The 25,663-nt window shown below is 39.4% G+C and overlaps 1 protein-coding gene across 1 annotated transcript in view; it reads left to right on the top strand.

The window, feature by feature from the left end:
* The window catches only part of LOC137617693 (roundabout homolog 3-like), an 11,053-nt gene extending 9,507 nt beyond the window's left edge, over positions 1-1,546 (top strand). The window contains exons 3-4 of the mRNA XM_068347692.1: positions 1-234; positions 435-1,546. The exon at positions 1-234 is cut by the window's left edge and continues 1,293 nt beyond it. Of these exons, the coding sequence (XP_068203793.1) occupies positions 1-234; positions 435-1,546 (1,346 nt within the window). The remainder of the gene's footprint in view (positions 235-434) is intronic.
* Positions 1,547-25,663: the final 24,117 nt, after the last annotated feature.

Here is a 25,663-nt window from a genome sequence, read left to right as displayed (position 1 = left end):
CTCTGCTAACTTGGCAGTTCCTAACCAACCCAGAAATAATTGAAGGTGTGCTTGTGTATATTGTGACTGATGATGGAACAATTAATGTTGCTACCGTATTAGGATCCTCTTCATCGTCTCATCATCTACACAGCTTGGAACCGTACACAGGTTATACATTCTTCGTTGTTCCATTCTGGCGGAGTATCGAAGGAACACCATCGAATTCTTTTACTCTTATAACACCAGAAGACAGTAAGTAATATTGATAACAGCCTCACTGGTTTAATTTCTTTAGCTTGTAAATGATAAGGATATTTCCAAATACTAAACTCAACTGTTGTCTAATGCTTATATCTGATTTTTATAGAAATCTAAATCACATATTTTAAAACTTTGTATCAATATTAACTTATAAAGATACTAATTCAGAATACCATTGCTTTTTTTTACAGTACCAATGGAGTCCCCTGCCGATGTTCAATTCACAGTGCAGGAAAATGGTTCAGCACTTATAACATGGTCAACTCTGACAGTTAAAGAATCTCGTGGGAAGGTCATAGGTTACCAGATCACTCTCACACATAATGGAAGTCAGATAGCTGAAGCAGTATCAGAGCCGTTTCTAATAATCAGCAATCTAGTACTTGGCCGTCTTTACACAGTAAGAGTAGCTGCACAAACAGGAGCTGGACTGGGACCCTTCAGCAGTCCAGTGTTAATGGATCTTGGGACTGACCTTAATAGACAGCCTCATCAACGGGATTCTTCTCGCGACATCAGCGATGGTACTTCGGTGCTTTATGCCCCGGGCCAACAAACCTGGTTAATATACTTGCTTGTGCCGGTTGTGCTTCTGTTATTTGCAGCCACTTTGTATTATGTTAGAAGACTTCATCAAAAATCTAATCTTAATACATCTCAGAGTCCAGTGGTCTACCAAGATCCAACAACTTACCCAAGCCATCCCTCTATCAACATGTACAGTGAACACAAACTATGGCAACCCAGTACCTTTGGAAATACCACACTATCTTCGATCAAACTACTTCCCTCAGATCACCAACTGAACGTATATGCAGAGCCAAGACCTCGCCGTGTAGAAGAGATGACAGAACCTTACGCTACGACTTCTCTACTGATGCAGTCATCGCCGGTAAGATGCCATGGGAGAGGTACTCACATGAGACAATTCATTTCGAGAGAAGGATCCCCATGCGTACAGGTAAACTGGGCGGCTTTCCTACCCCCTCCGCCATCTTATCCACCACCTAGGGACTTGGATTTGGGCGACCCTAAATGCCAGACCAAACGAGTGGAGGACGGTCCAAGATTGTATGCAGCACCCTCAGAATATGACAATATCAGTTCGTCTGCGAAATACAGGAGACCCTGCGATGCTACCTCGGAGCGCAGCTATTACATGTACACGCAGGTGCCCGTGAGTAGATATCGGAGTGGGTCGCTTACTTTCCAAAATAACAAAGTACACAATAATTCCGAAAGGCTAAATAGAGAGCGCAGGCCGAGAAGACCAACTTTGCCGCCTTATAATAATACACAATAAAATACTTCAATGTAAATACTTCACTTTTAAAGGAATTAGCCTTAGTCTTCAGAGACGTCTTTGTGCCTTAATACATTTTTTTAATAACCAACGCCAAAGGTCTTAAAATGAGTACCTGCCCATTTATTTTGTAAAATGTTACACCTTAAGGGAGTTATAGTGAAACTTGGAAACCTATGTGAAAAAATGTTGAAGGTTTTTTATTTAGAAATTTTGGACTGACAGGTTAATTGCATACAATAATCTATATAGAACATTTACATCCATATATTTACTGTGCCTTCACGGTTGCTATAAGATATTAAATTTCATAAAAAGCAATTAGATAATCATAGATTATTCGATATATTTGCAATATATGCATAATTGTTTAATTTTCTTAGTTATATGTAAGGTATTTATTGGTACTTGAACGTTTTTTTAAGCCAATATAAACAATGAAATACTTCTCATCAAAAGATCTCATATACTTTTAATAAAAGTATATGTTTCATGTTTTGAAAATAGATTTATTATGGATGTATATAACGGATAGTTTGCTTTCAAACAAACATTTATACAAAATCCACACATGACAGAACTCAAAAATGGAAGACGTAAGAACTATTCTTCTCTGCATAAACCCTTCAAGGAAGGAGATGCTTAACAGTTTATATTTAGTTTCCTCGAAGTTAATTAGGTGTTGAAATCATCTTCTTTAGCATCAGTTTGATGATTCTGTGAATTAAATATTTAGAAAACTCACTATTTCTCGGCATAAGCTTCTCAAACAGCCGCCATGTTTGGATTTGCTTACACAAACGTACGTTCAATGACTCTTGATGCTGCCTCTTCTCATCTCAAGTCTGTTTTCTCCAGAAATTATGTATATAAGAAAAATATAGATATATATATTTTCACAGTAGAGCGTTTTACTCAAACCCATTTCTTCATCTGAACTGATATAAATTCTTTGGATTTAATATGCAAGGCATATTTCTTCACAATACGCAAGGTTCAATACACAAGGCGTATTTTGTCGCAATACACAAGGCTTAATACACAAGACGTATTTTGTTGAAATACGCAAGGTTCAATACACAAGGCATATTTCGTCGCAATACGCAAGGCTTAACACATAAGGCGTATTTTGTCGCAATACACAAGGCTCAATACACAATGCGTATTTTGTCAGAATATGCAAGGTTCAATACACAAGGCGTATTTTATTACAATATGCAAGGTTCAATACACAAGGCGTATTTTGTCAGAATATACAAGGCTCAATACACAAGGCGTATTTTGTCGCAATACGCAAGGCTCAATACACAAGACATATTTCGTGTAAATACGCAGAATGTATTTCATCACAATATGCATGACGTATTTTACCACAATACGCCCTGTGTACTTCACCACCATACACACTGCTCACTGTGTATTCCATCACAATACACACAGCGTATTTATTCACAATATGCAAGACGTATCTCGTCACAATACACACGGCGTATTTAGTCAAATACACAATGCATATCTAATCACAATACGCACTGCGTATTCCATCACAATACTGTCGTATTTCATCAAAATCCGCGCTGCGTATATCATCACAACACACACCCCAGAAGATAAATGACTCATTTACCATATACATTGCTTCACAGACGGATAATACATCAGCATCTCAGGATGTTAACGACGGAGATAAATGGATCGTCTGAAGAAAGGATAATAAACCTAGCACGACGTACTCCACTTGATTTAGAGTATCGCCAGGACCCCGAGAGCCCTGCAATTAAGAGTGATTAAGACCCAAAACTTTACGTAGCTGCATTATTAAGGTCATCTCTCCCACAGGTTTGGGCGGAGGATGGGAAAGGAGGAGGAGGAGGAGGAGAGAAGAAAGGAGTAGAAGGAAAGATGAAACAAGAAGTGGAGGGAATGGAAGAGGAGGAAATAAGAAGAGGAAGATGAGGAGAAGAGAAAAAGGAGGGGAGGTCATTTCTCCCAAAGGTTTGGGTGGAGGATGGAAAATGAGGAGGAGGAGGGGAGAAGAAAGGAGTAGGAGGAAAAAGAAACAAGAGGAAGGGGAGATGGAAGAGAAGGAAATAAGAAAGAAAAGGAAGATGAGGAGGAGGAGAAGAGAAAAAGGAGAGGAGGTCATTTCTCCCAAAAGTCGAGGTGGAGGATAGAAAATGAAGAAGAGGAGGAGGAGAGAAGAAAGAGTAGGAGGAAAGAAGAAACAAGAGGAGGAAATAAGAAGAGGAAGATGAGGAGGAGAAGAGAAAAGGGAGAGGAGGTCATTTCTCCCAAAAGTCGAGGTGGAGGATGGAAAATGAGGAGGAGGAGGAGAGAAGAAAGGAGTAGGAGGAAAGAAGAAACAAGAGGAAGAGGAGATGGAAGAGGAAGATGAGGAGGAGAGAAAATAGAGAAGGGGAGATCATCTCTCCCAAAGGTCTGGGTGGAGGATAGAAAAAAGGAGCAGGAGGAGGAGGAAATAAGAAACAAGAAGAGGAGGAGATGGATGATTAGAGAAAAAGCAGAGAAAGAGGAGGAAATAAGAAAAAGGAAGATGAGGAGGGGAAGAGAAAGAGGAAGGGAGGTCATCTCTCCCAAAGGTCGAGTTTACCTGGCTGTTTGATTTATGGGATGCCTTCTTTCTTTGCCCCTTTCTCTTGCATCTTTATACGTTATTATTTTCTCTTTTGATGTTCTCGAGTTTATTTTACGGATTGCTCTTTTTTAATGAAATTTATTCCTTCTCTCGCATCCTTACACTTAATTTTTTTTTTTTTTTTGGATTTTTGGGTTTTTTTTTTTTTTTAATAAAATCTGCCCATTCTCTCGTATCCTTACAGTTCATTTGATTTTTTCTTTTTTTTTTGATTTGTGGTTTTTCTCTATATCAATAAAATCTTATAATTCACTCGCATACTTGCACTTTACTTGATCATTTTTTTAAATCTAATATTTGCCTTTTTTATTTGAATAAAATCTGCTCCTTCTCTCGCATTCTTACACTTCGTTTTATTTTTCTTATGGATTTTCCTTTTTATTTAAATAAAATACGCTTCTTTTCTCGCATCCTTACCCTTCATTTTATTTTTCTTATGTTTCTTCCTTTTTATTTAAGTAAAATATGCTCCTTCTTTCGCATCCTTGCGCTTCAATTGATTTTTTTTCTCTATTTTCCTTTTTTATCTAAATAAAACCAGTCAATTTAAAACAAACCACTTAAGATTTGATATAAAATTTACTAATGAAGACAAACAAACGCACACCTAAATGGGTTTTCCATAGGTAGCCAAGGAAGAGAAGTTTGGGGGAGCCTATAGGTCTATCTGAATGAGTCATCAGCCGTCATTCCCTGACCCTCCATGTGGACCATGGAGGGCCAAGAAATGGCTATAAATGTCGCTAATGAATGGCAGAGGCAAGGGTCAGTGACATTGCCTTACCAAACAGGACAATAACCAAGAGACTGCCCATATACACATATGCTGATCATATATGTATATGGTCAGTCTCTGGGGTATTGTCCTGCTTGCTAGGGCAATGTCACTGTCCCTTAACTCTGCCATTCATTAGCGACCTTTAAACCTTCAAGCCTTAGAGGAAAAGCGGTTTCCACACACATCGCGAATAGTGTTGGAACACAAGTAACCCACAAACCTCGATTACGTACCAAGAGAAGGCATCTGAACCTCTCTGGCGATCCTTCAAAAGCCTTATTCGGATTTAATGACGTCGCTTGGACTGGAAATCTACAATTACCAGGTCCTTCTGTTGAGTTTTATAATGTTCGTAACTCCTACTGGTTCCCCCAACCTTTCCCCCCAACTAGGGGAAGGGTGGGAGGGGGGAGAATGGAAATGAATAAATGGGTGAATGCATTGGAATTTGTTTTGTTATTCATGAAAGGACTGAGATATACATTACGATGGTTGGTATGCACTTTAAGTCAGTCAGTTAGCCAGTCCTCTCTCTCTCTCTCTCTCTCTCTCTCTCTCTCTCTCTCATGGCGATAACCATTTTACAACGTTAGGAATAATAATAATAATAATAACAATAATAATAATAATAGCTAAGCTACAACACTATAAAAAGCAGGAGGCTATAAGCCCAAGTCTCTCACTCTCTCTCTCTCTCTCTAAGGGCAATAACCATTTTACAACGTGGGAATTACATGAATAATAATAATAATAATAGCTAAGCTACCGCCTAGTTGGAAAAGCAGGATGCTTATATAAGCCTGAGGGCTCCAACATGGAAAAAACTGCCCAGTGAGGAAAGGATATAAGGAAGCAAATAAACTACATGGACAGCATTCTCTGTCTCTATTTTATTATCATTTGTTGTGTTTTTGTTTTCATGTTTGTAAAGCGAGAGAGAGAGAGAGAGAGAGAGAGAGAGAGAGAGAGTCTTAGGGCAATTTCAATAATCAACCCATGAAAAAATCATAAAGTTCCTTAAATAAACTTAGAGAGAGAGAGAGAGAGAGAGAGAGAGAGAGAGAGAGCTATTTCATTAAACGAACCCTGGAAACATCACAAAGAGAGAGAGAGAGAGAGAGAGAGAGAGAGAGACTTATGGCAATTTCAATAATCGACCCATGAAAAAAATCATAAAGTTCTGTAAATAAATTTAACTTGGAGAGAGAGAGAGAGAGAGAGAGAGAGAGAGAGAGAGAGTCTTAGGGCAATTTCAATAATCAACCCATGAAAAAATCATAAAGTTCCTTAAATAAACTTAGAGAGAGAGAGAGAGAGAGAGAGAGAGAGAGCAATTTCATTAAACGACCCCTGGAAACATCACAGAGAGAGAGAGAGAGAGAGAGAGAGAGAGAGAGAGTCTTAGGGCAATTTCAATAATCAACCCATGAAAAAATCATAAAGTTCCTTAAATAAACTTAGAGAGAGAGAGAGAGAGAGAGAGAGAGAGAGAGTCTTAGGGCAATTTCAATAATCAACCCATGAAAAAATCATAAAGTTCCTTAAATAAACTTAGAGAGAGAGAGAGAGAGAGAGAGAGAGAGAGAGCAATTTCATTAAACGACCCCTGGAAACATCACAGAGAGAGAGAGAGAGAGAGAGAGAGAGAGAGTCTTAGGGCAATTTCAATAATCAACCCATGAAAAAATCATAAAGTTCCTTAAATAAACTTAGAGAGAGAGAGAGAGAGAGAGAGAGAGAGAGAGTCTTAGGGCAATTTCAATAATCAACCCATGAAAAAATCATAAAGTTCCTTAAATAAACTTAGAGAGAGAGAGAGAGAGAGAGAGAGAGAGAGAGAGAGAGTCTTAGGGCAATTTCAATAATCAACCCATGAAAAAATCATAAAGTTCCTTAAATAAACTTAGAGAGAGAGAGAGAGAGAGAGAGAGAGAGAGCAATTTCATTAAACGACCCCTGGAAACATCACAGAGAGAGAGAGAGAGAGAGAGAGAGAGAGAGAGTCTTAGGGCAATTTCAATAATCAACCCATGAAAAAATCATAAAGTTCCTTAAATAAACTTAGAGAGAGAGAGAGAGAGAGAGAGAGAGAGAGAGTCTTAGGGCAATTTCAATAATCAACCCATGAAAAAATCATAAAGTTCCTTAAATAAACTTAGAGAGAGAGAGAGAGAGAGAGAGAGAGAGAGAGCAATTTCATTAAACGACCCCTGGAAACATCACAAAGAGAAAGAGAGAGAGAGAGAGAGAGAGAGAGAGAGAGAGAGAGAGACTTATGGCAATTTCAATAATCGACCCATGAAAAAAATCATAAAGTTCTGTAAATAAATTTAACTTGGAGAGAGAGAGAGAGAGAGAGAGAGAGAGAGAGAGAGAGACCCATGGAAAGATCATACCACTTCTGTAAATAGATTTAACTTTACTAAAAAGATAAATTTCCTACCTAAAACCAAGAATGTTTTTCAACTTACAATTTGTTAATAGCGACCAACCCCCCTTTCAACCTACTACCATCAAAAATAAAAAAGGAAAAAAAGGAAAAACTAAAATAACCCCCTTCAAACTGGGGAAAATCCCCCCTCCCCCCCTCGCAACACAATCACAATCACCATTAGGAACAGCTGGCATCGGCTGGTCCAACAAGCAGCTGTGATGGACTTTCGCGCGGGCAAAGAAGAAGAGGAAAATGGTAAACAAAACAAAACACCTTTTTCGTGCTAGACACCTAATTTTGGCCTTTTTGAAATTGGTTAGTCTTAAATGATATATTTTCGGCCTTTTTTTACAATTAGGTTGGCCTTTTAAAGCTCCAGTTAATCAGACGTTGGCCTTTTCTCATTTGGAAAACCTGGCAACCCTGCTTGGGAGGTTCGATACACAATGTCATGCAGAGGCGCCCCGTGTTTCGGACGATCTTTTAACCATTTGTCGTCGTGGCAGGGAATTGACCAGAGAGGGGATATATCCCATTAACATACTGTATACAGTGGGAGTCTATAGAATACATAATAGTTATGCCTTCTCCATCATGAGGCTCAATGCTACACAGTATTCTATTATTAGGGATATATCCCATTAACATACTGTATACAGTGGGCGTCTATAGCATACATAATAGTTGTGCCTTCTCCATCATGAGGCTCAATGCTACACAGTATTCTATTATTAGGGATATATCCCATTAACATACTGTATACAGTGGGAGTCTATAGAATACATAATAGTTATGCCTTCTCCATCATGAGGCTCAATGCTACACAGTATTCTATTATTAGGGATATATCCCATTAACATACTGTATACAGTGGGAGTCTATAGAATACATAATAGTTTTGCCTTCTCCATCATGAGGCTCAATGCTACACAGTATTCTATTATTATTATTATTATTATTATTAAATGCTAAGCTACAACCGTAGTTGGAAAAGCAGGATGATATAAGCTCAGGGACCCAACGGGAAAATAGCCCAGTCAGGAAAGGAAACAAGGGAAAAATCAAATATTTTAAAGAATAGTAAGAACATTAAAATAAATATTTCCTATATAACCATAAAAACTTTAACAAAACAAGAGGAAGAGAAAGTAGAGAAAAAGTGTGCCCGTGTGTACCCTCAAGCAAGAGAACTCTAACCCAAGACAGTGGAAGACCATGGTACAGAGGCTATGGCACTACCCAAGACTAGAGAACATTGTATGGTTTTGGAGTGTCCTTCTCCTAGAAGAGCTGCTTACCATAGCTAAAAAGTCTCTTCTACCCTTACCAAGAGGAAAGTAGCCACTGAACAATTACAGTGCAGTAGTTAACCCTTTGGGTGAAGAAGAATTGTTAGGCAATCTCAGTGTTGTTAGGTGTATGAGGACAGAGGAGAATCTGTAAAGAATAGGCCAGACTATTCGGTGTCTGTGTAGGCAAAGGGAAAGAACCGTAATCAGAGAGAAGGATCCAATTTAGTACTGTCTGGCCAGTCAAAGGACTCCATAACTCTCTAGCAGTAGTATCTCAACGGGCGGCTGGTGCCATGGCTGTTACCAAGTTAAGAAATGATCTTCCTAATCCGGTAGTTGAATCGGTGGGACTTCAAAAGTTCAAACTTCCAGCAAATGATTTTATGTTGAACAGGCTAGCATAAATATCTTTTCATAGTTTATTTATGATAGAATGTTTTAATGTTATTACTTTTCTTAAAATATTTCATTTTAATTGTTCATTGGTTCTCATATAGTTTATCTATTGCCTTATTTCCTTTCCTCACTGAAATATTTTTCCCTGTTGAAGCCCTTGGGCTTATAGCAACCTGTTTTTCCAACTAGGGTTGTAGCTTAGCTAGCAATATTAATGATAATAATAATAATAATAATAATAATAATAATAATAATAATAATAATAATAATACACCTTGGTATACAGTATCTACAGCCGTCTAATGCAATAAATACAATAGCTTTAAAGGAATTAAAGCCACGGACGATATGTATTTATGCTTATATATACACACACGTTTGATGTATCAAACATCAGTAATTGGATGGATGTACATGTTGAAAAGACAGGCAGTTGGCACATGAGACTTTTGGTGGGTAGTGGAAATCGTATGTTGTTGGCAATATCATTTACTATATACTGCATATGCTTGCAGAACAGAATAGTAAAACTTGATAATATACACTCTATGAAGAAATTCACAAGAATATCATATGGCCTATGTATATATATATATATATATAAATATATAATATATATATATATTATATATATATGTATATATATAATATATATATATATATAATATATATATATATATACACATAAATTGTATATATTTATATATATACATATATATACATATAAATTGTACATATATATACACACACACACACACACATATATATATATATATATATAATATATATATATATATATATGCACACACAGAGCAATAAGTATTTAATCATATGATCTCACAAATATTCACTTACACATGAGAAACTTGAAGCCTTATTAAAGCCATAGATCTAAGTTGATTACAACTAAAATAAATAAATAAATAAATAAATAAATAAATAAACTACGGAAAGAATAAGAATAATGATGAAAATGTCACTAAGAGACAGAAAAACTGCAACATGGAAACGAAAGCAAACTAAAGTAGAAGATATTTCAACAAGCAAATAAAAGAAATGGACGTGGGCAGGACATATAATAAGAATGATACCATTAAGAATAACAGAATGGGTCCCTAGAGATTGCAAAAGATGCAGGGGAACGAAAAGAAGATGGATTGACGAACTAAGAAAATTTGCGGGTGTGGACTGGCATAGAAAGACCATAAACAGACGGGAGTGGAAGGACATGTCTGAGGCCTTTGTAAATAAACTGAATTCGAGAGTAAATGTTATCTTGCGAATTACCTTTGTAATTACATTACGATATAGTATGAGACGAATAGTATATTCATTACCAATTTATCTGCATAATTAAAAAGAAATGCATCTTTTTATTGTTTATATATAACATATCTGTTTTTGAGGTTGTTAATAGTTTATATAGGACATATCTGTTTTGACGCTGTTACTGTTTTTAGAATGATATATTGTTAATTTATTCTCATCATTTATTTTTTTCCTTATTTCATTTCCTCACTGGGCTATTTTTCCCTGTTGGAGCCCTTGGGCTTATAGCAACTTGCTTTTCCAACTAGGGTTGTAGATTGTCTAGTAATAATAATAATAATAATAATAATAATAATAATAATAAATCAGAAACCTGGAGATACGTTGTATAATTATTAAAGTTTACGCTACGAGGCCATCGAGACCATTTTCTATATAGCCAGAAATTGAGTAAAAAGGAAAACGAGTATTATGGGAAACTGCGTTAAAAACTGAAGCATAAGCTACACAGGCCAAACATTGAAATATATACGTATTCATTGCAAGCAACTTTCTTGCACACCTCAGTACATACACGAACATAATTTCACAACCAAAAACAATGTTAATTTCTGCTGATTTAATAGTACTTAAGTGCACGGCAAACATTCATCAGGAGATTCAGACATACTAGGCGTTCCTTCATCTTGGGAATTAATACGTAAGAATCGAAAGCCATGAGCACTCCCTATTTAAGCCAGTTTTAAATTAAAACATTTGTGAAAGCCATAATGGAAAAGAATACCTTTAATATTATTATTACTATTACTAGCTAAGGTACAACCCTAGTTGGAAAAGCAGGATACTTATGAACACAAGGGCTCCAATAGGGCAAAAACTGCCCAGTGAGAAAAGGAAATAAGGAAATACATAATCGACATGAGAAGTAATGAATAATTTAAAATATTTTAAGATCAGAAACATTAAAATAGATCTGACATATATAAACTATGAAGAGACTTGTGTCAGCCAGTTCAACATAAAAAAAAAAATGTGCTGCAAGTTTGAACTTCTGAAATTCCACCTATTCAACAGCCTGATTAGGAAGATCATTCCACAATCTTGTCACAGCTGGAATGAAACTTTTAGAATATTGTGAAGTATTGAGCCAAATGATGGAGAGTAGACAGAAAGAAGGAAGCAAGGGAGTGGGAATGGAGGTACAGCAAAAAGCTAAAAAGCTAGTAGGCTATAACTTGTTTCCAAAGGAACGGTGCAAAGACCATTACATGATACCTAAAGTGCACCTCAAGATTACCCTATGGGGCTACTGTATAGGTGTATGAAACAATTGTGTCAGGTTTATCATTATCAATTGCTAAGCTACAATCCTAGTTGGAAAAGCAGACTGCTATAAGCCCAGGGGCTCTAACAGGGAAAATAGCCTAGTGAGGAAAGGAAATAATGAAATGAACTACAGGAGAAACTTAAGGACAATAATAATGGTAAAATAAATCCTTTATATATAAACTATAAACACTTCAAAATAACAAGAGGACAAAAACTTCTAAATAACAAGAGGAAGAGAAACAAGATAGAATAGTATGCCCGAGTGTACCCTCAAGCAAGAGAACTCTATTCCAAGACAGTGGAAGACCATGGTACAGAGGCTATGGCACTACCCAAGAATAGAGAACAATGGTTTGATTTTGGAGTGTCTTTCTACTTGAAGAGCTGCTTACCATAGCTAAAGAGTTTCTTCTACCCTTACCAAGAGGAAAGTGGCCACTGAACAATTACAGTGCAGTAACCCCTTTGGCAGTTAAAGAAAGAATGTTGCGGTGACTTGTTTTGTTCATCTCTGTAGCCACCCAATCTTAGGGTACAAGGCTTAATGTTGGAATACATATACGGTACGTGCCACATTTTACAATAGCCACGACTGTTAATAAATTTCTTTATTTACTAACACTTCTTGAATACGCTTGCCACTACGAATCCTTAACCTAACTTTCCCATCTTACATATATACTAAATATAGCAAAATAAATTAGTACAATTCGAATCTATCCCAATAAATTCACATGAGGTTTAAACTAAACTAAAAGCAGAATGCTATAACCGCAGGGGTTCCAACAGGGAAAATAGCCCAAGTGGTAGGGGCATATGAATAGTACCACTGTACATCCTCTGTGTTGTAGAAAGTGAGTAAACATAGTGACAAGTGTACCTCAAATGTGAGGAATTCGTAAAATTAAAAGATGCTTGTATGTGCTACAGTTGACTTAGGACTACGTATTTGCCTTCAGAAGAAAATCCTGATTTAACTAGCTGGATACACTACAACAGACTTAAAACTACATTGAAATAAATGAAAATCTATGGGAACACTCACCAAAAAGAGACTAATACTTGATAGGACATGATTATGCTTCTTAACCTCTTCAGGTTTTCTTGGCACAGACCTTAAGATGGTTCAGAGGTTGTCGATGGTGGATAGGTCCAGGAAATATGGAGCCAAACACTGACGTCATGTTATCCAATTCAGTTCTGCAACAGAAAGAAACATTGTCATAACACTAATACATATACTGCATCATCTATTATATATAAAGACTGTATAAAGACAGTGCTGTACCTACAAGTTTAAAAGGAACATTTGCTTTTTTAAAGAATAGTACAATATACTGAAGGTTACACACTTGCATACATACTGTATTTACCAGTACTGTATATTGAAATTACCACCCTGTATAGAATAAGCTAATGAGATAACCTTGTCAAAATATAGAATTAAGAATTATTCAATGAACTGCAGGGTTTTGTGCTACATATTGTAATCACACATACCAGGGCTTTCATATCCTGATTCAATGTCAGATAAAGCAGTTGTATAAAAATCTGGCATCTTATCTTATCTTATTGCTAGGGTCTTAATCTTCAAGATGAAAGCTTTTCACTTCAGGATGGAGTCCAAGAAAGCATTTCCAAAGGAATTTATACAATTAATTCTTAGAAGTTATGAACAAATCCTCGTATGTCCCTACGCAACTCTAGGAAACTTGGAGTACCCTATGATTAGTGAATTCAAAGAATCTCTTCACTGAATTTACAATCTTCTTCTTCTTTGTCTACATGTTTTCCCACTTCTATGTGGGGTCGATGTTTCTGGTCAGCTTTCTCTATCTACCTCTGTCCCACACCTCATCACCGGTTAATCCCTTTGATCGAAGCTCATCCTTGATACAGTCCAACCACCTTCGGTTTGGCCTCTGTACCTCCATTTCCATTACTCTCCTCTCAATATACTGTTCATCTCTTCTCATGACATGACCGTGCCACCTGTCTACTTTCTTGGATCTTATCTGATAGTTTTCTAACTCCTGTGGTACCCCTAATTACCTCATTCCGTATCTTATCTCTACTGAATTTCCAATCATTTCCTATAATTAGGAACAGTATACATTAATTAATCTGGAAATTTAAATATATTCCTTAGCCTTTATCCATATTGGTTGCAACACATTCAATTAAAAATTCAGTATCACACCAGTCTGATATATTAAGAGTAATTTTCACTTAGAAATAAAAAGTTTTTTTATCGAGTGCCTTTCTCCAAGTACTTTTATATTAAGTACAGTATAGTATTGCTTATAATATAATCATTTGTGCACTTATGTGAACCATAAGTAATAAAAAACCACTTGATATTTCTATGCTTACATTTTTGCAAAGCTACTAAAACATTAATTGCATTTCTTCTCTTCTGATTGCAGTCCGCATTTGATGCTCATCTTGATAATCAAATATAAATTCTTGTTTTTCTTGTGCCTTATATGAAGGACTTATGGTAGTATATAGTAGTAAGTCATAATCCAGATTCAGTCACTTGATCTCTCTTGCCTTTCCTATTGAATTTTCAATATATACCCCCTTGATACTTATATATAAAAATGTTATTTTTATTAGTAAAATAAATTTTTGAATATACTTACCCGATAATCATGTAGCTGTCAACTCCGTTGCCCGACAGAATTCTACGGGAGGGATACGCCAGCTATCACTATACTAGAAGGGGGTGTACTCACCAGCGCCACCTGTGGCCAGGTACTACAGTACTTCTTGTTGACACCTCCTCAATTTTTCCTCGGTCCACTGGTTCTCTATGGGGAGGAAGGGAGGGTCAATTAAATCATGATTATCGGGTAAGTATATTCAAAAATTTATTTTACTAATAAAAATAACATTTTTCAATATTAAACTTACCCGATAAGGGGGGTGGGTGAAAACCAGTGTACAAGACTAAAGGATAGCTAAGTATCCCGTATTTCATATAATCAGTTATATCAAAATAACAATGAAATAATAAGTACCTGGTAAGGAAGTCGACTTGAACCGTTACTCTGCCTTTATTAAGTTCGTCTTCCTTACTGAGCGCAGCGTTCCTCTTAGGAGGCTGAATCAACTCTAAGGTGCTAAAGTATATAGGGCTGCAACCCCTACTAAAGGACCTCTACACAACCTCTAACCCAGGCGCTTCTCAAGAATGAATTGACCACCCGCCAAATCAAAAGGATGCGGAAGGCTTCTTAGCCTACCGTAACAACCATAAAAACAACAATAAAAGCATTCAAGAGAAAGGTTAAAAAAGGTTATGGGATTAAGGGAATGTAGTGGCTGAGCCCTCACCTACTACTGCACTCGCTGCTACGAATGGTCCCAGGGTGTAGCAGTTCTCGTAAAGAGACTGGACATCTTTAAGATAAAATGATGCAAACACTGACTTGCTCCTCCAATAAGTTGCATCCATTATGCTCTGCAGAGAACGGTTTTTATTAAAGGCCATCGAAGTAGCTACGGCTCTCACTTCGTGGGTCCTTACCTTCAGCAAAGCAAGGTCTTCCTCCTTCAAGTGAGAATGGGCTTCTCTAATCAGAAGCCTTATATAATACGAAACCCCGTTTTTGGACATGGGCCTCGAAGGTTTCTTGATTGCACACCATAAGGCTTCTGACTGTCCTCGAATAGGTTTTGACCTATTAAGATAAAATTTCAGAGCTCTGACAGGGCAAAGAACTCTTTCTAGCTCGTTACCTACCATGTTGGAGAGGCTAGGAATTTCAAACGATCTAGGCCAAGGACGTGAAGGAAGTTCATTCTTAGCTAAGAATCCGAGCTGTAAAGAACATGTTGCAGATTCGGATGTGAACCCAATGTTCTTGCTGAAGGCATGAACCTCACTGACTCTTTTAGCTGTTGCAAGGCAGACGAGAAAAAGAGTCTTGAGGGTAAGGTCCTTGAAGGAAGCTGACTGGAGAGGTTCGAACCTAGGTGACATAAGGAACCTTAAGACTACGTCTAGATTCCAGCCTGGAGTGGGTAGACGACGTTCTTTAGAAGTCTCAAAAGACTTAAGGATGTCTTGAAGGTCCTTGTTGGAAGAAAGGTCCAAACCTCTGTGGCGGAGAACTGAAGCCAACATACTCCTGTACCCTTTAATCGTAGGAGCTGAAAGGAATCTCTCATTCCTTAGATGTAATAGGAAGTCAGCTATTTGGGTTACAGAGGTATTGGTAGAGGAAACTGCATTGGCTCTACACCAGCTCCGGAAGACTTCCCACTTGGATTGGTAGACTCTACGAGTGGATACCCTCCTTGCTCTGGCAATCGCACTGGCTGCCTCCTTCGAAAAGCCTCTAGCTCTAGCGAATCTTTCGACAGTCTGAAGGCAGTCAGCCGAAGAGCGTGGAGGTTTGGGTGCAACCTGTCTACGTGAGGTTGACGTAGAAGGTCCACTCTTAGAGGGAGAGTCCTGGGGACGTCGACCAGCCATTGTAGTACCTCTGTGAACCATTCTCTTGCAGGCCAAAGGGGAGCAACCAGCGTCAGCCGTGTCCCTTCGTGCGAGATGAACTTCTGAAGGACTTTGTTTATGATCTTGAACGGTGGGAATGCGTAAAGGTCGCGATGGGACCAATTCAGCAGAAAAGCATCCACATGAACTGCTGCTGGGTCTGGAACTGGGGAACAGTACAAAGGAAGTCTCTTGGTCGTGGAGGTGGCAAACAGATCTATTGTCGGCAGACCCCACAAGGTCCAAAGTCTGTTGCACACGCTCTTGTGGAGGGTCCATTCCGTGGGGATGACCTGATCCCTTCTGCTTAGGCGATCTGCTGAGACGTTCATGTTGCCCTGAATGAACCTCGTAACTAGGGTGAGGTTTAGACTTCTTGACCAAATGAGGAGGTCCCTTGCTATCTCGTATAGGCTCCTCGAATGGGTCCCTCCTTGCTTGGAGATGTAAGCCAAGGCTGTGGTGTTGTCGGAGTTCACCTCCACCACCTTGCCTAGCAGGAGGGACTTGAAGTTCAATAGGGCTAAATGAACTGCTAGTAGCTCCTTGCAGTTGATGTGGAGCGTTTCCTGTTCCTCGTTCCACGTTCCCGAGCACTCCTGTCCGTTCAAGGTCGCGCCCCAGCCCGAGTCCGATGCATCCAAGAAGAGATGAAGATTGGGGGTCTGAATCGCCAACGATAGGCCCTCCCTGAGAAGGAGATTGGTCTTCCACCACAAGAGAGTGGTCTTCATCTCTTTGGTGACCGGGATAGAGACTGCTTCGAGCGTCAAACCCTTGTCCCAATGAGCTGCTAGATGGAATTGGAGAGGGCGGAGGTGGAGTCTCCCTAGCTCGACGAACAGGGCCAACGATGAAAGGGTCCCTGTGAGACTCATCCACTGTCTCACCGAGCAACTGCTCCTCTTCAGCATGCTCAGGATGCAATCTAGGGCTTGGCTTATCCTTGGGGCCGATGGAAAAGCCCGAAAATCCTGACTCCGAATCTCCATTCCCAGGTACACAATGGATTGGGAGGGAATGAGCTGGGACTTTTCTAAATTGACTAACAGACCCAGTTCTTTGATCAAGTCCAAAGTCCAGTTGAGACTCTCCAGACAGCGACGACTCGTGGAGGCTCTCAACAGCCAGTCGTCTAAATAAAGGGAGGCTCTGATGTCCGATAAGTGGAGGAATTTTGCAATATTCCTCATCAGATGCGTAAACACCATAGGAGCTGTGCTTAGGCCAAAACACAGGGCTTGGAATTGGTAGACAACCTTTCCAAAAACGAATCTCAGGAAAGGTTGGGAGTCTGGATGAATAGGAACGTGAAAGTAAGCATCTTTCAGATCCAACGAGACCATCCAGTCCTCCTGCCTGACCGCTGCTAGGACCGACTTCGTCGTCTCCATAGTGAACGTCTGCTTGGTGACATAAGCATTGAGCGCGCTGACGTCCAGCACCGGTCTCCAACCTCCTGTCTTCTTGGCCACCAGAAAGAGACGGTTGTAGAAGCCCGGGGATTGATGGTCCCGGACTATAACCACTGCCTTCTTCTGTAACAGGAGCGACACCTCCTGGTGCAACACTAGCCTCTTGTCCTTTTCCTTGTAGTTGGGAGAGAGGTTGATGGGAGAAGTGGTCAGAGGGGGTTTGCGGCAGAATGGTATCCTGTAACCCTCCCTCAGCCAACTGACAGACTGGGCGTCTGCACCTCTCTTTTCCCAGGCTTGCCAGAAGATCTTGAGTCTGGCTCCTACTGCTGTCTGGAGAGGAGGAGAGTCAGTGTTTGCCTTTTGAAGTCTTGGAACCTTTCCTAGGCTTGCTCCTGGAAGAGTCTGGACGGGAGCTTCCTCGGCTGGGGGCTCTACCACGAAAGGGCGGAATAAACCTCGTAGCAGGAGTATCAGCCACTGGGGTGCGATAAGTCCTGGGGACTAAGGGAGCAACCTTAGTCTTACGAGCTGAAGAGGCCACAAGATCATGGGTGTCCTTTTGAATCAGGGCCGCAGACAAGTTCTTAACAAGCTCTTCGGGAAACAAGAACTTAGAGAGCGGAGCGAAAAGGAGTTGAGACCTTTGACAAGGTGTGATGCTGGAAGAAAGGAAGGTACAAAGCTGCTCCCTTTTCTTAAGCACTCCTGACACAAACATTGAAGCAAGCTCGCCAGATCCATCCCTTATAGCTTTATCCATGCAGGACATTAAGAGCATGGCTGAGTCCTTGTCCGCAGGGGAGGTCTTCTTGCTAAGGGCCCCCAGGCACCAGTCTAGGAAATTGAACATCTCAAAGGCTCGAAATACACCCTTTAGGAAGTGATCTAGATCGGAGAAGGTCCAGCAAACCTTAGAGCGCCTCATTGCTGTTCTACGAGGAGAGTCTACCAAACTTGAGAAGTCAGCCTGGGCAGAGGCAGGTACTCCCAAGCCTGGTTCCTCTCCTGTGGCATACCAAACGCCCGCTTTAGAAGTGAGCTTAGTCGGTGGGAACATAAAGGAAGTCTTTCCTAGTTGCTGCTTAGACTGCAACCACTCCCCTAAAATTCTTAGAGCTCTCTTAGAGGACCTTGCAAAGACGAGCTTAGTATAAGTTGACTTGGCTGGCTGCATGCCCAGCGAAAACTCAGATGGCGGAGAGCGGGGGGCAGCAGAGACAAAATGGTCTGGGTATACCTCTCTGAAAAGAGCCAGGACCTTACGAAAGTCAATAGGAGGAGGAGAAGACTTGGATTCTTCCACGTCTGATGAGGGATCCAGGTGTGCAGCCTCATCATCAGAAACCTCATCACCAGAGTGTAGCGAAGTGAGAGGTAAGGTATGCTGAACAGCAGAATCTGCACGAGCGGGAGCAAAAACGCTTGTGGTTTCATCCTCAAGTCTCTGTTGCTGAGGCAAAACCTGAGGTTCAGGCTGCAAAGGCTGGTCAAAAGGAGTAGCAGAAGGTAGGCGCATGGGTTGAGGAGGCTGACTCCTGGCATGAGTGTCTTGACTCAAGAGTTGCGCTTGTTGTAAGGTTAGCGGATGCGCAGTAGCAGGTTCCTGAGGAACGAGTTGAGGTTCCTGAGGTGTGAGCTGCGAGAGTTGAGGTAGTGGCTGCGCAGAACGCAGTTCTTGTCTCGCGAGTTGAGGTTCCTGAGGCGCAAGGCTAAGGTGTTGAGGCTCTCGCCTTGAGGAGGGTTGAGGTCGCTGCAGCGAGAGCTGAGGTGTCTGCCTCATGGATGGGAGAGGTTGTTGTACCTCAAGAGAGTGTTGCCTCACTGGTGGAACCGCAAGTGGAAGCGGAGGAAGTAAGGTATAAGCTTCCTGTTCCCATTGCTGAGGTTGCCTAAAGGAAGGCGGAGGTAGCTGCACACCGCTGGAAACTGGCAACTCAGTACGTGGTAAGGTATCCTGAGGAGCCTCAACATCGTACGCCTGGCAGACAGGACTGCGGTTAGGCGGAGCGATCGCAGGAGGAGGTGTAACCTTCTCAGCCTGACACTCACGCATTAAGACCGCAAGTTGTGACTGCATGGACTGCAGTAGAGTCAACTTGGGGTCGGCAGACACTAAGGTCTGCTGAGGCAAAGCCTTAACAGAAGAGATCTGTTGCGGCAGCACCTTACTCCTCTTAGGAGGTGTGCAGTCAACTGATGACTGCGGCGAGTCAGAGCTGATCCAATGACTGCAGCCAGGTTGTAGAGCTCTTGAGGTCTGGACTTTGCGTTTGAGAGGTCTTGAGACCTGAGTCCAACGTTTTCTCCCTGACAATTCTTCAGCAGACGAGTAAAAGACGGGCTCAATCGTCTGCGGGTGGGAGTGACGGTCTCTGGAAGACACGCCCGCAACCACCGAGGATACTTCTGTGCGCCGATCAAGGCCTGCCGAACCCTTTTGCCCTTCGACATTGCTTCTCCCCTGGGCTTGGGAGCTTGCAAGAGGTCCCGGACTGGGAGGACGACTGGCACGCACAGAAGTACCCTCACGCACCACACTGACACTGACACTAGCACTTGTCACTGCACTGACACTAGCACTTGTCACAGCACTGGCACTATTACCACCCACTGCACTCTTGACCTTAAGTTCCTTGACTTCGGCCATAAGAGACTTATGATCACTAACCACCGATTCCACTTTGTCACCTAAAGCCTGAATGGCACGCAAAACAACAGACATATCAGGTTGAGGGCAAATAGTAGGTTCGGGGGTAGCCACTACAGGGGGAGGAAAAGGTAGGGGATCATGAGGTGAGGAAAAAAGTGAAGAGCGAGAAGAACTCCTCCTAACTCTCTCTCTCTCTAACTTGGTTGAATATTTAAGAAATCGGACAAATTCAAGTTCCGAAAGTCCGGCGCATTCCTCACATCGATCTTCCAACTGACAGGGTCTTTCCCTACAGTCAGAACAAGCGGTGTGAGGATCTACCGAGGCCTTCGGAATACGCCTATTACAAGACCTACATCGTCTATGGGGTGGGGCTTGTGAAATGTCAGACATCTTGAATCAAAGAGTTAGCCAAGTGGGGATTCCAAATCAAGCAAAAAGATCGTTAACCATTAATCAGAACTAAATAATAGCTATCTAAGCTAATATAGAAGTTTTCCAGTAAAGCGACAGCCGAAATCTGAGAGAAATACTTCACCAAAAGCCGTGAAAATACTCCAAGATCATAAGCGTATCCCAGAACGTCTTGCCGGAAGCACGACAGAGGAAAAATTGAGGAGGTGTCAACAAGAAGTACTGTAGTACCTGGCCACAGGTGGCGCTGGTGAGTACACCCCCTTCTAGTATAGTGATAGCTGGCGTATCCCTCCCGTAGAATTCTGTCGGGCAACGGAGTTGACAGCTACATGATTATCGGGTAAGTTTAATATTGAAAAACATTATTTGAGTCCTTTACTGTGTTCAAATACATTCTATAAACATACAGTACAAGTTTATAAGGCACAATTTTCTCATCTCAAATAGCATTTACAAAATGTACAAGAAGTTACTGTTCTTTAAAGAGTAGAAAGATGTGCACTATGCAATTTTAAAACTACTGTACTGTATAATTTTTTCCATTCAATATACAGTAGGCTATTTTGCAAAATAATTAGAGTACATTCATTTTTTAAATGTACAATATTCAATAACCCTAAATTTGGTATACAAATAAATAAATATTTGTTAAGTTGTAGTTCTACATTAAAGTCTGATGGAATTGACTCTTTAAAATATAAAATTTATAAACATTATTATTACATGCTTAGCTACAACCCTATTTTGAACAGCAGAAGGCCAAAACCTTAAGGATTCCAATAGGGAAAATAGCCCAGTGAGGAACAGAAATAAGGAAACCGATAAAATAGTGTGCCTGAGTGTACCCTCAAACAAAAGAACTCTAACCCAAGACAGTGGAAGACCACGGTACGGAGGCTATGGCATTACCCAAGATTAGAGAAGCAAGTGATTTACATTTTTTATATAATACAGTACAGTGGCCTTTTATGTGGCTATCTTTCCACCAAGGCTGGAACAATTGGAGATTGAAACAAAGTTTGGGAGTGGTATTCTGATGGAAGCATGATGAATACTGTACCTGAACTTTCTCATGGGTACAGGCAATAAGTTCTTCCTTTGGTACTGGGAAGAAGAAAGTTGCATTTTTTTTAGTTGAAATAATTCATAAAACATTATGTGTTTGTATTCTAAGAAAAACAATTGTATTAGATTTGCAATTTATTCCTGCATAGATACAAACCATATGTCTTTCATGTGGAGAATCACTCCTCAAGTGGGAGGTACAGTATTGCAGTAAATAGACAGGGTCGTTCATTCCTACCCAGAAATTTTATCTTTGCGGTAATGTGCGTAAGTATGAGGAGTATGACTTGTGTAATGCACTGTCTGACGTAACATACCGTATGTGATGTAATGTTAGACAGCAATGCAATTACAATAGTGCAAGAGCTTCATGCATTAGGGAAAACCAAGCAATTTCCATTGAAATTGAAGATTTCTTGTGAAAAAATTGGCTTGAAAGGTAGCAAATGTTACAAATCAACAAATTCCCAAACATATCCTCTATTATCTGGAGTCTCTCTACTCTTTCATTGAAGGATTGGGGAAGTTGCATTTCTTTATAATATAAACAGCTTGGAAAAAGACAACCTGTTGAGTAACTCACTTTCAACTAGTCTGTCCAGTAAATAAACAGTCTTTGGATTGGAGTTGGACAGAGACTCTGAGAGAAAGGCCCGTCACACCTGTTAATTAACCATTCACTAACATAAACTTAGATGAGATACTACTCCATCAAAAAGGACCTCAGGCTGTTAAACAACATGTTGGGCTACCATGATAGGTCCTAAGGAAAATGCATTTTATGATTTGTGGGCAACCTCCCTACAGTATAAAGGGAATTAATGTGGTTTGGCAATGCCAGATACCTGTCCTTCCAAGAAGTTCTTACAGAAGGCCAGCAAAAGCCCTATTCCTCTGACTTGGTGAGTTTTAAACCACAGCAAAAACAAGAACAGTACCATAGGCTGGTGCCTCTTATGCCAGTTTAATTGCTTATGAAGCAAGAATAAGATGGTATTTTTGATATTTCTTTCTCTTATTGGAATTACCACCAACCAAATCTCTAAGGGACAGCAATGAAAAGGGCTCAAATCACTCATCAATGATTGACAGCCTCTAGTTGTTGCCATAAACTCTGTGACAAATTAGATACGATGCGGTCTGCTAATACTAATGGAAGCATGAAAACAGTCATGAAGGATGAACCTCTTTTCCTAGTCTAAGTCAAGGCTTAAATGGGGCTTGGCTGAATATAATATTGATGAAAAACAAATCCCATTTTGGAGGTCTGAGTTTGTGAACTAGGCAAGACCGTTCAAAGATTTTCAGGAACATAAAGGCATCCAATAAGGAGGGGGGTTAAACCCTTTAATCTGAGTACAGTACTTTGTTAAAGACTTTCCAATAACAATCTACCTCAAACACAAAGAGGAACTCATCTCGATGGAGGTTAACTAAGATGTTTGACATCTATTGAACATTGGCCCGAAACTTTTTTCTTAAAACCAACAACAGAAGGTGGTGTACTTTACTTCATATACCAGGATTACAAGATGCCAGACAGCATCTGATATGTCACACAACATCTAGCAAAAAATCTCTTTTACAATAGATGCTGCATAGTTTCCATCTGTTAAATATAAGCATCTTCATGAATTGGAGGCATTTCTGCAGGTGCGGCTGTAGAAAAAGCGTGGGCCAAAGGGCTAAGTCTTTTCCTGTGTCACACACAGCTGAAAGAGGAATTGATTGACTATCTCCCCTATGGCATACCACATCAAAACTTTTCAAGCTGCAGCCATTTATGTTTATCAATGTAAAGATATCTTAAAGGGTTTTTCAGAACAACTTTTGATAACATTTCCTTATTTATTTATTCCTGTAATTACATGCATATATGCGGTACAGTACTGTTCATTACAGCAGTTAAATTTCTCCTGTCTCTAATGAATGCTGCATATTAATATCCATTTTTAAAATTGAACTGTATTATAATATAAGAAACCTTTTCCTCCTATACCATTACATTCTATGAAAATCTTGTAGGAAAGGGTTGAGTGCTGTATTTAGACAATATTTCAGTAGAGTAAGTATAGCTTTTCCTTCCTTTTGAATGTTGTTTTTGTTATTTTTGTCACTGAATTTGTATGTAATATATTTTTTGCCTTTTGTCTCAATCAAATGTACAGTAGAAGGAAATCCTTTTGAATACAGGAGTTATCTTATAAAGGGCAAAAATAAATTTTCATAACTCCATCTACACAATTGCATCACCACTAAATACAAGGATCTTTTCTGAAGTTACAATTTATGCCATAAAAAAAATTAAAATATTTCTATATATGTATACCAGTAGGCCTTTATTAATTCATTCTAATCATAGAGTATAAAATAGAAAATGTCATTTGTTAATACCTGTAGTTTACTTAATATACGAGTATTCATACTGTATAGTAAATTAATCCTTCTTGTATCTGCACTAATTCTTTCAAGGGGTTGCAAAAAAGGCCAATGTGTCGATAGGAACAAGTAAACTACACTACCCTTGGTTGGTTTAATTCAAAATTGTGGCCTAACAATGTCAAGACCATGCAAACATACATTGACACCTAGAACTTGAAGAAATATAACAAAGGAGTCAGTCTCTATGAACCAAACTGGTCAGTTCTTTTTCTATCATGGAAGTATCGTTCTTTCTAGAACTGTGCAGGAGTGAGTAAGATTATTCCAAAAACCTTCTAATGGTTAATCATGAATGGAAAAACTGTTACAGTATTGTTAAGTACTAGGTCACAACAAACCTATCTCCCTGTTAAGGAACATGATGTTGGAAGTATCAAACTAGGCACATCAAGAGAAATGTGTTTGGTAAGATACTAAACCCCCATCAACCTTGTTGGGAGGATGGAGGAGGGAGTAGTCATACCCTAGTTAGAGGAGGTACCCTGAGAAGTACACTTAGAAACTACACTCTCCAACAAATTGCCAAACCAAGGGGCTGTAATTAGGAAAGGGGGGAATGGATGGGAAGGGTTGAATGATCATCCTAATCATGTAGTTAAATCAGTAGAACTTCAAAAGTTCAAACTTGCAGCAAATCTTTTATGTTGAACAGGCTGACATGTCTTTTTTATAGTTTACAATATACTGTATATGAAAGATTTTTAATATTATTACTGTTCTTAAAATATCTTATCTTAATTGTTCATTTCTTCTCATATAGTTCATCTATTTCATTATTTCCTATCATCAATGAGCTTATTTTCCTTGTTGGAGCCCTTCATGCTTAGAGCATCCTGCTTTTTCAACTAGGGTTGTAGCTTAGTTTCACTTCATTATACAGTACAGTATATGTTTCAGTTCAGTTGATAACTTTAACCCCAGGCAGATTATGCTTCCAAAAAAAACTTCAAAATAAACAATATATTACCTTCACATTTTATACATTTCCAAAATAACTGGCTGTGTAAAGGTCTTTTCCTATCATATCATCTTGTTAATTCAGTCACTTACAGTTGTTGTATGAGATAATTTAATAGCATTTCATGTAAAAGAAAGGCCTTAAACAAAAGAATTTCAACAATAGTTGAAAGAGGTACAGATTACTTTGATACTAAATTCATGTCATAACAGTGAAATTCTCAAATCTTTATGTATCATCCAACAACCTTTTCTGCCAGTTTGGTTTACTTCATTTAGTTCTTGTTATAGCCTCTGTACCATGGTCTTCCACTGTCTTGGGGTAGAGTTCTCTTGATTGAAGATACACTCTGGCACACTACTCTATCTTATTTCTCTTCCTATTGTTTTTCTTAAGTGTTTATAGTTTACATAAAAAAATATCTACTTTAATGTTGTTACTGTTCTTTAAATATTTTATTTCAGTTGTTTGTTATTTCTCTTGTAGTTTATTTCCCTATTTACACTTCC

This window comes from Palaemon carinicauda, chromosome 23 (assembly GCF_036898095.1).
Source record: "Palaemon carinicauda isolate YSFRI2023 chromosome 23, ASM3689809v2, whole genome shotgun sequence".
NCBI lineage: Eukaryota > Metazoa > Arthropoda > Malacostraca > Decapoda > Palaemonidae > Palaemon > Palaemon carinicauda.
The sequence above is the reverse complement of the archived record's forward strand: the minus strand, read 5'-3'. Positions and strand labels throughout refer to the sequence as shown.